This window comes from Echiichthys vipera, assembly GCF_963691815.1.
Source record: "Echiichthys vipera genome assembly, chromosome: 1".
Taxonomy (NCBI): Eukaryota; Metazoa; Chordata; class Actinopteri; order Perciformes; family Trachinidae; genus Echiichthys; species Echiichthys vipera.
Genome location: NC_139826.1, coordinates 32,887,445 through 32,901,151, shown reverse-complemented (window position 1 = coordinate 32,901,151; position 13,707 = coordinate 32,887,445). Strand labels below are relative to the sequence as shown.

Below are 13,707 nucleotides of genomic sequence, written 5' to 3'. Positions count from 1 at the left end.
TAAGGGATTGTTTTATTATCTGGACATTATAAAGATAAAAGTAGTATAAAGGCCTATGAGCACTGGTGCAATGACACTGACGGTAACCTCTCATTTTAAACGTCATATGACTACAGAATTATTGCATTGTCAGGATTGTGTGATTCATTAACAACCACCAATATTCTGTATACATTTTTGTAATTATTGTTAATTGCTACAAAGTTAACTAAAACATAAATGCAAATGACAGAACAAACCTATCTTTAGCTGTTAATCAGTGTACCTATATATATAGAACATATGCAGATGATACTATTACGTATATATTTATTATGTATGTATTATATACATATTCTGTATGCAGATGATACTATTACGTATATATCTGTTATCTATGTATTACATACATATACTGTATGCAGATGATACTATTACGTATATATCTAATATCTATGTATTACATGCATAGAATGTCTGTAGATGATACTTTTAGATACTAATATTCTATGCAGTAGATACTGTGACATACATATAAGAAAGGAAGAAAGAAAGAAAGAACGACCTTTATTGGTCTCTTGAGGGCAAATTAAAAATGTTTCTCTCTGTTATCATTTTACATCTGCTGAATGACCCAAAACCAATCATGGATTTCGGGGGAAATGGCGCAAAACAACGCCTTACACATCTTTTGGTTGACAGCTCTACGATGCTCAGTACCACAGGGACTTCCACTATGACTGTTAATCTGAACAAAATGTCCACATTAATTTGTAATTTACGTCTTTTCACCAAATTAGTTCTATGAACTAGTTATGTTGTTAAAAAGGGTTTTGCCTGAATTAGTTACAACTGCTATTGCAGAGCTTTAAATGTCAGTGGTTTTGTAAGCCTTAATATGACTTACATAATATACTGTATGTAGGAAATAGCACATGTGTTACTAATAACATTAACTGCTTAACTGAAGTGTCCCAGTGAGCCATGTCAGCGTCACAGTGAGTCAGCATGCACACTCAGGACCCTAAAACCAATAGCTAAATGGAATCCAGCCATCATTAATTACATTATATATGAAATTAATAAATCAAATATAACATACGTGTTATTATTTGAGTGGATTGTGAAATGTGAAACCCGAGACCAGTTGGGGACCGCTGCTATAAACCACCCAATACAAGCACACTCTCAAATATGTGTCTATCTGATGTACATCGGTGCAAGTGAACCTGCTATATATCAGCCTCCAACAGACCTGACGTTAATAAATCAAGCATGTCTGCGAGACATTAGGCTGCATTACTGTTAAAAAAAAAAAACCTCTCCGGATGTTGAAACTTCCAGATTACATTACTATGTTACTATGTCAACATTTCATCATCAGGAAATTAATAGGGCCCTTTATTTAGATAACATATGTACAGACAAAACACACATACACTCACAAAATCTTAGCTGTCTTGCCCTCATAGTCATTTCACATGAAGTCACTGGTTTTGCTTTCAGCATGCCTGTCCAAAAGATTAGACCTCTCTGTATGCACTAAGACATGTAGCTCTGCAGCTGGTGATATGGTCTTTGCAACAGAGAAATACATTTAGACCCATATTAGGAGTGTGGATTGATCCAATCAATTTTTTCACCACAGGAGTAAGATGATTGTGCGATTTGAGCTCTGTATGGGGCGTGATGTGTCTTTGCCTGCGCTGTGAAGCCTATGAAGACTGAGAATGAGTCCGTGCATGATTAGATCATTGTTGTACTCAAAGTGTAGTTATGCTTTATTTAATGTACTATTGTAAAAATATTGGAGAGTTCAGTGTCATTTGTATGTGTGAAGTAAACCATCTGCAGCATATCTACCACCCATAAACCTGCTGAGCTTGGACAGAGCTCTCTGATCCTTTTTTAATCATCTCACTCTGCAAAAACATTCCAATTTTCAATCTACTACACATCTTTCTTTTTCCCAACCCCCTGCCTTCTGCAGTTGGAAGATGAGGCGTACGTCTCCACCCATTGCCGAGTGAGCACTGGGTGGGGGGTGGGGGGAGACAGAGCACAGATCATAATGGCTGGCCAATTATCAGTAGTACGGGGGGTTGGGGAGTTTGCAGGAGTGAGAGATTATGGGGAGAATGGATCAATACACCAGTCAGTTTCTAATGAGGGGAAGAATTGGTCCAAGTCAAGCAGATGGAAATCCTGCTCAGCCTGGGGTGGTCTTTCTACACTGTCTGTCAGCAGGGATTCAGGATTTTGGTGCTGCTTTGTACAACAGTGCCCCAACAGGAGAACGACCGCCACCACACTGGATATGTGATATTCAAATATTTACAACATTTACTGCATTTATTGCATTCATAGTGTTTCTCTTATGCTCTCTTAATCCACCCACATTCTACCTTCTCTAACTATTTCCTCCATCACTAGGGGCAGATTTAGAAAAGCCTGAAGAATAATGTCTGCCTGTCCTTCACCACCCCCCTTTTTAACCACCCACAACTGCCAGCACAGGACAGTAAATCCTACACCTCGCCCACTCTCCCAGCCCAGCCGCTCAGCTGTGTGCTACTATGCACTCACACAATATCCACTCATCTGCTAACATGGAGGGAAGCAAGCTTGAAATGCTAAACAGCTAATAGTCTCTGTTTTTATCCAAAATGGTGACTGGAATAAGCACTAAGCAACTGTTCAGCACCATCATTAAGCCTTTGGTAGAGCTGTTCTTCTCTGGTTGCTTCACTATTTTCTACATCTGCCTTTTCTTTCTTTTTTTTTCTGAGGGGCCTTGTGTTAGGTGGGGGTGTTATTTATGGCTTCTCTGTGCAAGTGGACACACACAGACACACATACACACATGCACACACATACACCCTTTCACAGGATGAAAGGGCAGTCACACTGCCTGCAAACATGATTTTACAGCCCTGGGTGGAATGAGTGGTAGAGGAGAGAATGAGGACAGAGTACAAAAGGGGAAAGCCCTTAGATTTACAGGTCCCGGCAGTCAGAATGCAAACCATGTAGCAGCACACATTATTAAGGCTACATTTGTTTTACCCAAACACATACAAACAAGACAACTGTCTTTATGCATGAAGACACATATGTTAAAACATGTGTGCAGAGATATAAGACACCACTATATCCTGGAAGGGGATGATTGTTTTTTTAAATGGCTCTGTTTTTTTAAATAAAAAATAGGATGGTGCAATTTTCAAAAGTGATGCGTCTCATTATCTCATCAACAATACGAGCATGTGTTTACATGTGTATGAGGGCTTGTAGCTTTGGGCATGTTTGTGCAATGCGTAGCGTGTTACACATTTCCCTGCCTAAATAGTTTCACTGTAGACCAGAGTAAGTAGAGTAAGGCATGTAGGTGTTATACACAACATAAAAATAAGAATAGGTAACCTCAATAAATGAGGGTGTGTATTTATTTAGATATTTTACTCATTTTTGCATAAATTATTGAAAATGAAAACATCAAATCATAATAGTTGGGATCCATTTTCTGGCGATCGACTATATGATTAATCACTTCATTATTAATAATAACAAACATATAATGTACTGTACTTTACTGTGAAAGAATGAGACCGATAGACTTCAGACAGAGCAGTCTTTCCCAAAGCCAGAAGCAATTACAGGGTAAACAAGGATGGCAATGTAATTAGGTTTAAATGTTTTCCATTGACAGTGAATGGGAGAGCGACTCTGGGCTGTATTTTCCACTTTATACTTAGTAAAACTGCAATTAATTAAACCAATATGGATGTAAAAGCTCAAGTAAACAGTTTATGAGTCCAAAAAGGCGTCAGTGACAATACCGCCAGTGGAGCCCCTCCATGCTTTGCCACATCACATATTCAAACCGCAGTCCTCGTAACAATCTGGTTAAGGGTGGATTTCACTTTAAGTGGAAGGCATACAATGAAAAGCATAGAAAAGCAGCAGTACACTCTATTGTTTCATTTGAAATCACTCTTTGCTAGTCATGTTTTCTGGAGCTGTAAGACAAATATGCCCTTTTTGCTGTAATTGTATGCTGTATAAACACAAAAGCCTGATGCCAACCTAATGTGTATATATGAATCATTTCATGGGAGGTAACTGGTATAATGAGGGCTTGTATTTGCGTTTCAGAGGTGCATGCTGCCTCTAGTGGGGAATACTGTAAAGTGTTAGAGAGTCGCTGGTTAAAAAGGTACAGTCTGACCTCTGCTGGTAAGAGGCTGTATTGCAACAATCTTTAAACACTGGGCAAATGCAAATCAGTCAAATACAGTATCTCTCAGTAAAATTTCCATGAATTACAAGAGAAATGGTTTAAGAAAAACTATCCTTTGAACACATAAAACTGACCAGATTGTCTCTAAGAAACCATAAATCTGTAATTCACAATGATTTAAAACTGTTAAAAACATTGTTTGAGTGTGTGTTTTGGTCCTGTAAACATGGTCTTGGATGAAATAAGACTCTGAATGTTTATAAAATCCCAATTTAAGAGTGTGTTTACGTTTCCATGCAATTCCAATACTATGATGAAACAAAATCTGGTATTCAGCATAAAGCCTCCGAGGGAAGATGGACTGGAAAAGTCAAAAGGAGGACAATGGGAGCTCTAAGAGTTTAAGCAGTCAACACAAAATAAAATCGACAACATAAACAGCAACAGCTTCAATCAGTCCTCCAAGTCAGCCAAAAGTGAATCTCACATTTTTGACTTTTTATTTTAAACGAATTGTACTTGGATCACAAACATTGACTCTCATCTCAACAAAATAAAGTCACATGTAAGAAAACCCACTTCACAAAACATCACAGCGGTTTTGTGTGGCACCATTTCACACTTTCATTCAGGTCTTTCTGTCTATCACTTCCTCTTATGGCTACTTAGGGTTCAATAATGAGATATAGCCTGGTTTCAGACCTGAGTTTTCCTCCACACCTCGGATGTATTTGCAAACCCATAAGTCTGTTTTGGTGTGAGGTTTCACTGACCTGTTCTCTGAACTGCTCCTGGGACAGACAGTCGGTCACGTTGACGCAGCCCAATAGGCAGCCGGTGGGGTATTCTTTAGGAAACCTGGGTTCTGCACAGAAAACAAGAGGAATCAGAGATCCACTAAAACGCTCATAACAGACTCAGTTTCAAAGATTTGTGTGCACTTAAATGAAAATGCTATACGTAAGACATCTAGAAGCAAATAACTCTGTGTACCTTTCTTGTAGATGTGGCGGTAAATGGCTTCCACCTCAGCAATCTCCTGAGGAGTGGGCTTCTTGGCTGCAGCAGCAATCCAAAGACGACCCCGATGGGAGGTGTACCAAGTTCGCCCCTCAACCCTACACACATACACACACAAAATGCAGCTTTACTTCTACTTTCATTGGCCTGGTGGAAAACAAGTCTCCATACTGGCACTGTGGCTTTTTAGTTTTGTACTACAAATTGGTTCACGTTCAAAGCTCACTTGGGATTTTATTTGCCCCTTACCTCTTGATGCCTTTGACCAGCAGTGTGGCCCACGGCTGGTGCATGCTGAGGCACCAGCCCCCGTCAGACATTTCCTGCAAGTCTTTGTCTTGGAGCCGCAGCTTGTGACGTTCTTCTCCCTTGTTCTCTGCCGAGCTCTTTCCCTGCTTTGTGTTTCTCTTGTAGCTTTCACTGCCTCCAACATCCACATACTGAAAAATGCATTCATTGTCATCATTTTCATTAGCATTTGTATTCATCTGTGTGAATACCATCTGCACGGTTTAAGTGATGTAAAAAAAGTATAATGCAAGCTTAGGCTAAATGTTTTTTTACTGATGTTCCGATTAAATTTTACAACTGCACAAATGACCAAAGAAAAATTATTTTTATATGCAGTGCTGGAAATGTACCACACGGTGTCACTATTGTCATGTCAATAATGACCTACCTCTGGCGCAGACTGCAGTATGTTGGGGTTGACCAGTTCTCCGAGGGTCTGCCTTCCACCCCGTCTTTCAGAATACATAGGTGATTTTGGCATAGAGTCACTGTTCATAGCCATGAGGGTCTCGTCCAACCTTAAACGCAAACATTTCAAAATTAGAAGGTGTTTAGCATGAATACACAACACAAATCTGCCTCTGCAGCCTTGAATAAAATAGAGAAAGATTATCTTACTTGTCGTAGTACTCATTGAGGTTGTTTCCCTCATCAACCACTTGTCTACCAGCAAAGTCCAGTGTGATCTTCCTGTCCTTACGAGAGGCATGACGAAGTTCCCGAAGCTCCTCTTCCTTTTTCCTCAGCTTTTCTCGCTCATTGGGTGACAGCCACTGATTGGAGTCAGTGGCAAAGTAATCCGACTCATCATCCAGAACCTGTGTTCTCCTGACACTGGAGATTAAGGAGACAGAGACGAGACAGGTAAGTGTCATCGCCAAGTTTCATGGTTACCCTCCGCAGTAACTGAAATGTCCAGTTAAAGTGTAGACATTGCACACTAAGCAGTAGACCCATTCATTCTTGTGAAGCTCTTATCTCGTGTTTTATGATACCTGTTCCTATCATATTCCAGCAGTGTGTCTTTGTGCTGAACAGCCTTCTCCAAGCCAGCCTTCATCTTGGCCTCTTGGTGCGGGAGATAATCTCTATCTCCGCCATCTGTCAAAACAATTCAAACAAATCATAGCATCGGTCCACATCCTTATTTCATTGAGTTTAGTATTTTAATAATTAGGACTAGTTTTGACTCTCACCTCCCATCAGCTTCTTTCTTAATTTCTGGCTTTTGTTGGAGTCTCGTTGCAGAATCTCCTGCTCCTCTCTTGTGCAGACCTGAATCAGGAAAAAAAACAGTGTGTAAAGAAAACTACACTAAGAAAATAAGGATTGTCAGCACGACAGTAGATTGAAATAAAAATAAAAAAAGGATTCAGAGGATTCCAAATTCTTACGCACCAGATTCCCACAGAAGAGGCAGGGTCCGGAGCCCTCTTGCTCACACACGATTCGACCACAGCTGATGCAGTTGTTGATAAGTTTGTGCTTTTGGGCCAGGCACTCACAGCCATGTCGACCCGGGAATAAGATAGACAGCTTGTCTTGTCCCTCTTTAGCATAGAGGTTTACAAACTTACTTTTCTTCTTTGTTGAAGATGTACTGCTTTTTTCTTGGGCCTGAGAAAATAATGAATGAAGGGAGGAAACAAGACGGGAGAAAAGAAAATAGAGCAGGTAAGAAAATTAGCATGACAACAGAAGTGGAATGGATAGTCTACAAGTCAACTTAATGTGTTGCGCTCTGTGTACTCAAACCATGGGAAATACCTTCATGAAGTAGTTAATAAGAGAACAAATGTTTAGGAGTGACGTGTACTACGCACCCTCATCAGATCAATGGGGGTTTTGACTTCCTCTGGCTCAGGCTCTGTTTGGCTCACGGTCAGCACCTCTTGTTTGTTGCGGCCCTTTCGTTTGGACTTCTTCTGGGTATCTTTGGTCATGTCTTGTGAATCTAGAAAAAGGAGGATAAATTACCTTCAACAAATATTGCGTATGGCAAGTTTGGGATACATTTGGATATCTCAGTAATTGCATCTCCATTTAGAAGACATTTAGTCATTTGAATTTATATTTATTTACAATGTTTGGTCATGCCCAAGTAGCTTTACTGTAGCTTCTAATCAGGTTAGTGGCTGAAAGGAATTTAGACCTTAATTTATTTGGCCTACCTGGTGATGAAAAAGGTTCCTTGACAAGAAAAAGACTTGATGCATCTGTGGTCGGTCTTTGAGTCTTCTTCCATCTACTAAGGAACTCATCTATAAACTGCCCCTTTCTCCCGTCTGTGCCCTGCAGGAGGTCTCCCACATACTCCCTAATCTCTTCAGCATCTTCGATGGACAGAATGTATCTAGACAGCAGGATGACACAGTAACCGTTTAATTTAATTACATTAATTATCAAAGTGGATGTTGAAAACATTAAAGACCTAAAAAAACAACAACTATTTAATATACTTCAACAGGTCTGATGTGCCCGCGACCCGACCCCGGATAAGTGGTTGAAGATGAGATGAGGTCTTATATGTACTACATTTCTTTACTCCCTCTCTTTTTGATAAAATAGTTGCTAGTGGAATTTTTTGCATGTTTACTTTTGATGTGTAGTACAACAGAGCACTAATGAAGACTATCTCGATATTACACCTATCTAATTCCAAATTTATTGCTTGAATTGATCACAGACGATTTATACAGGTATGTTCACATGTCACCTAAATTAGAAAACCATCTCTATATTATTTATCTTTCAGGTTCTGGCCCTGACGGCAAAGAAAGAACTGGGACAGATGGTACCAGAATATATCATAACAACTGGACCAGCAAACAGATCTGTGGCCAAATGCCCGTCGACCCAGTAACAGCATGGGTCCATATTGTGGAAACAACACTTTCTATTAACTTACAAAGCACTTCTTAACTATAGATCATCTTCACACTGAACCAGGTCCCAAGACTGAAATTCATCAAGTAAACACTTAGATTAGGAAACTGGCTCTTAAATACTATTAACTGCTAAATGATGATGATGATGATGCACAACTGACACCACCTGTCACCTGCTATCATTACCTTTTATACACTTTTTTTTGTCGTTGTAATAACCAGCACCTGCAAATATTGTGAGGTGTCACAATCTTGAGACACTAGATGGCGGTGTTGTGCTCCTTCTCCATATTCAACCTTCAAGTTTGCTGGCTTATAGATTGTTACAAAAGACAGTTACAAAACGTATCATTCACATGACATAAACAGCACAGATAAAAAGTTACATCACCCAGGATGTGTTACTTTTGAAAACATTAATTCAATGGAGTCAGACAAGTGAGGGAATAAAAGCACTGGGTAACCAACACACCTGTCGGACTGTAAACCTGCTACTGTAACAGCTGTACAACTTTATTCATCCATATCCAGCGTTCGTACACCTTTTTCAAGGTCATATTCAAGCACTTTTCAAGCACTTTCAAGGTCCATTTTCAAGCCTTTCCAGCACCATATAGCTGTGGTTAAATAGCATATTCCTATAAACACGTACGCTCAAATTGTGTTTCATAACACCAGAAAGAAAGAAATTAAAGTTCTCTTCTGTGGCTGTTTGTTGTGAAAGAAATGCAGATACAATTTCAAGCACTTGTAAGCACTTCATCCAAAAATCTAAGCACTTTTCAAACCTTGAAAACACAACATTAAAATTCATGGATTTTCAAGGATTTCAAGCACAGGCTGGCCTAGGCTGCAGCCGAGGGGCCCCAGGTGTGCAGGGACCCCGGATTGGCAAGACTATTTGTAATTTATCTCACTGGGAAAAAAATGTGCCTCCTATTGGGGACCTTAGAAACATTTTTAAAAAATAAGTCGTTGATTGGACAGATATGGGACACATTTACCCAATCAGCTGCCATCATGTGACCGGGTTCATAAGGTCAGATTTGTTGTCAAAGGATACGTCACTCACTGTAAATAGACAGTAAATGTCAGAAAGTACATGTGATAGCGGAGCACAAAAAATAAAAGCACAACGACCGAAAGAACAACAGGACCAAGATCTACTAAAGAAAAATCCAGAGGCCTATTCCACACGAACACAGGTATTTTTAAACCAAACTTTTATGGCCTCCGGTTAAAAAAATAATTCCCGTCCACACCACCTGTGTGATAAAAACTATCTCCGTCCACACGAAACCGCAAAATCAGCCTCAAACAGTGTCATGCACATGCCACAGCAGTAGGTGGCGATAGCGCTCCTAACAGGAAGGCCATTTTAGCCAATCACAAGGCTGCAAAAATTCATAACGGAAAAACAACAACCACGAGCAAAGACCGGGCAGAGTTACTTTTCACTGTCACTCATGAATTTAAAATCAGCAAAATTCATTAAAATGTGGTAGTTGTTGTATGAGACACACACAAATAATTTGGCACCAGTATTTTGGCTCGGTCTTCCATAACAGCAACTCTGTCTGCTGGTCACATCTCCATGGATACAACTGACTGTTTACCGTCGCACAGTGTGCCCGTCAAACAATGTTGACAAGAAATTGCGGTTTTCCTCGGTTCTCCTGTCCACACGACGCTGCTGAAACCGGGCTTTTCAAAAAAGTTCACTCTGTACTCAGGTTACAAAAAACTTCGCTTTCAGGAGTCCACAAATGCGGTTACGAGTGGATGAAAGGCCAAACCGTGCAGAGGAACAAACGGTTTCAAAAATTCCCGTGTTCGTGTGGACGACCCCTAAATGGACATATTGACAACCTTGAAAAACCCAAGGTTGCAGACTCTTCTTCTTTTCTAGTGTTTTTTTTTCTTTCTGATAAAGCATGATTAATAATGAGAGGGGGGGGGGGGTCCAAACAAACAGTACCCCAAGGGCCCAAGACCACCTTGATCCGCCACTGCCTGTGCGTTGTTTATAGTGTGTGTAATCGGGGCAATGGAGAAAAGAGCTTCCTCTCAATGCCACTCCCTGTTTGATGATGATGATGACGATGATGATGATGATAATGATGATGATGATGATGCCCACCTGACACCACTTGTCACCTGCTAGGATTACCTTTTATACATTTTTGTTGTTGTTGTTGTAATGTGAGGTGTTCTTGTGCCGTTGGTAAATCACACAACGCTAAAAACACGCCAATTTGCTGTAATTACTATTTCCCCCTTACTCAATATGAGTATCTCCCTGTTACCAAAGGAGAGTGACCTAACTTTAACTGACTGACACGTTTAATTTAACAGTGGAGCACGTAAACACAACACAGCCCTATAAAGCCAGCTGTGTGTCCCGTACACTGACAGGTGTTAGCTACAGTAGCTCGCTGGAGGCTGTCGGTAATTTAACGGTTACATTCACGTCACTTACCGGACGATGTCTTCACACGCCTCCAGCTCAAACTGGCGGTGTAACTGGTCCACACACCACCGCAGCAAAGCCTCCGACATGTTTTAACAACTCAACTCTAAGCTCACAGTAAATGTGTTAATGTAGAAATGTAGCCGTTAGCGGTGTCGTGTCAAACCAACACTGAAGGAAGAGGTTTCCAGTCGGCGACATAACAAAGGCGCACAGAGCGGCAGAGAATCACATCCGGGGGACAAGTCGTGCTGTGAATTAAGGTTCCTACCAACCCACAGATATAAGGTTTTTTACAACTTTATTAATAATGATAACAATAATATAACAACAACAACAACAACAAGGAAATAAAAATTATATAATAATAATAACTTTATTAGTATAGCATCTTTAAAAACAGCAGTTTACAAAGTGTTTTGACAGCGCAAATCAAAACACACACACACACATATATATGTATATATGTATATATGTATATAAAGATGCTTTACAAATAAAGTTATTATAATTATTGTTTTTATTATTATTATTAAGGATTTAAAACACTTTATACGTGTGTGTGTGTGTGCGTGTGTGTGTGTTTGTGTGTGTTTTGTGATTTGCACTATATATATATATTTATAATATATATATAGTAACAAAACAAAAATAAAAAATAATAGTTAAATCCAGTGGGGTACAACATAACCATATTTCCACATCACTGTAAAGAAAGAAGGGGCATCATTAATGGACAAAGGAAATTGTTATTATCTTAAGGTGCTTGCAAAGAAAAAGAAAAATATATATTCTAATTCTTAACAATCCCAAATATTCAGCAGATGAAATTTACATAATTCATTTGATCTTAGTAAAATACCATATCCATTAAATGATGGATCTTAACAAATTACCCTCCTTTTATATTTTTTTACGGAGTCGGTTTTAAAATCATATTTGACCACTATAGGAAACTTAAAACTCAAAAATAATAAACTTTTAGATTATTTAGGTATTTCAAATTTACTCCCTTAGTTTTGTAGATTTATATGTTTTTGTTATTCTTCATTCCCTTTTAAAAAAAATGTTCTACTGCCTGTGTACATTTCAATTTATATTATTATTGTTTCTACATTTAGAAATACAGTTCTGGCATTGTGTGTAGACCTTTTCAAGTTGTAAACATAAACATTCAGGGTTAAGTTCGGTCACTAGGTGGCGGTTTTGTAATGTAGTAAAATTCAGGCGCCTTCAGCTTCAAGAACTTTACAGGAAGATTGTTTTTAAAGACTAAGTAATGACTTCTTTCATAATGAGGTGGTGTTTTCTTCTTGGGAAATTCAAAATCAATAATGCTTAGTGTTTTAAACAGTGAGAACACCGTTGCTAGGCAACTGGCGTAAAAAAAAAAGGGATGTCGCCTTGGTGACATGAATGACTTTTGCACTTCAACATCACTATTTCAATACCAGGCCAATGCATGGTTAACCAGTAGGGACAATTTACTCAAATATTGTAAATATAATATTAATATTAATAATAATAATAATAATAATAATAATAATAATAATAATACCTTTATGTTACATAGCATCATTTACAGACACAGTCAGAAAGTGCGTCCCATGATAAAATTGTTAAAATAAGACCCAAACATTAAAATGAGCAAGCAAAAAAAACAAAAAAACACTTAAAATAAAATGAAAATGACTTAAAAACACAACATTTTAAGTTAATAAAAAGAGCAGAGTCTTGTACTGAAGATATCAAATTAATGCTGCAAAGGAAAGGAGTGGACAGTGAAGCAAAACTAACTTCTGAACACAAGAGATGAAGAGGAGTGAAGAAGAGGAGTGAAGAAGAGAGCAGAAGAGACAGCGGAGGAGAATAAAATCAACTTCTTGTTTTTCAGTTCTGAAGTTTATGAGATGTCAGTCAGGATCACATGCACTGCAAGATCATTTCTACTTGAATATAATGAGTATAATAAGTAATAATAATCAGTTTAACACCTTTTTTGTTTTATATTTTCGTTTTTAAAACCTGCTCATGGATCCCTCAGGACAACACCTTTGTCTCACTGTGTCCAACAATAAGTCTAACAATGATCAAACTTGTTAGAGTCTAACAATAATCAAACTGTGACAAGCATCAGCTGCTTGATAACGAGCAAATCATTAAAATCAGGTGTGTTAGAGCAGAGAGAAACCTAAAACATGCAGGACATATTATAAATAATATCCAATAATATATTACAAAATAACTCACAGGGGTTGTTTTAATGTATTATATGTACTTATGAATAACTTGTATTACATGTTTAAATCATGTTAAGTGTTAATTATGCGTCTTGTGTCAATTATAAGACTCCTATAAGTTTTAAAGACCTCAAATAGTTGTTCAGTACTTTTTGCTCAAGCATTCTCTGCAATATGCTTTTCTTTTATTGATGGAGTGGGGAGAAAGTGCGCTGTAATTCACTTTAAAATTGATTTATTTTCTCAAAACTATATTTTATAACTGGCTGGAGCCGCCTTCTTGTGCAGTGCAGTTCGTTCATTCACTCTCGCTTAAATTAGATGAAAGCAATCGAATGATTCATCGACCCTCCACACAAAACGACAGGAGCTGAATTTGAGTACTGTGGGGTTTTTATTTTACCTAGAGGAGATTTTTGGTTTTTCGCTGGCTGGATGTGAAAAAGTCTGCAGTATCAGTCCGTCATCTGTTTGAATTTGACAATGCAAAGGCCGAGGGAGCAGCAGTGTTCTCATTTGTCCAGGTCATCGTTATTCCCAAAGCAATTTCAGTCAAAAGCAACTGGACTTGGTTATTTG

General features: G+C 38.6%; 1 protein-coding gene across 1 annotated transcript in view; it reads right to left on the bottom strand.

Moving 5' to 3' along the window:
* Positions 1-11,066, bottom strand: part of trip4 (thyroid hormone receptor interactor 4) — a 76,766-nt gene extending 65,700 nt beyond the window's left edge. The window contains exons 1-11 of the mRNA XM_083912146.1: positions 10,898-11,066; positions 7,702-7,883; positions 7,354-7,484; positions 6,929-7,147; positions 6,727-6,805; positions 6,526-6,631; positions 6,149-6,364; positions 5,919-6,048; positions 5,489-5,679; positions 5,213-5,337; positions 4,993-5,084 (exon numbers count right to left, since the gene is read on the bottom strand). Of these exons, the coding sequence (XP_083768272.1) occupies positions 4,993-5,084; positions 5,213-5,337; positions 5,489-5,679; positions 5,919-6,048; positions 6,149-6,364; positions 6,526-6,631; positions 6,727-6,805; positions 6,929-7,147; positions 7,354-7,484; positions 7,702-7,883; positions 10,898-10,977 (1,551 nt within the window). The 5' untranslated portion in view covers positions 10,978-11,066. The remainder of the gene's footprint in view (positions 1-4,992; positions 5,085-5,212; positions 5,338-5,488; positions 5,680-5,918; positions 6,049-6,148; positions 6,365-6,525; positions 6,632-6,726; positions 6,806-6,928; positions 7,148-7,353; positions 7,485-7,701; positions 7,884-10,897) is intronic.
* Positions 11,067-13,707: the final 2,641 nt, after the last annotated feature.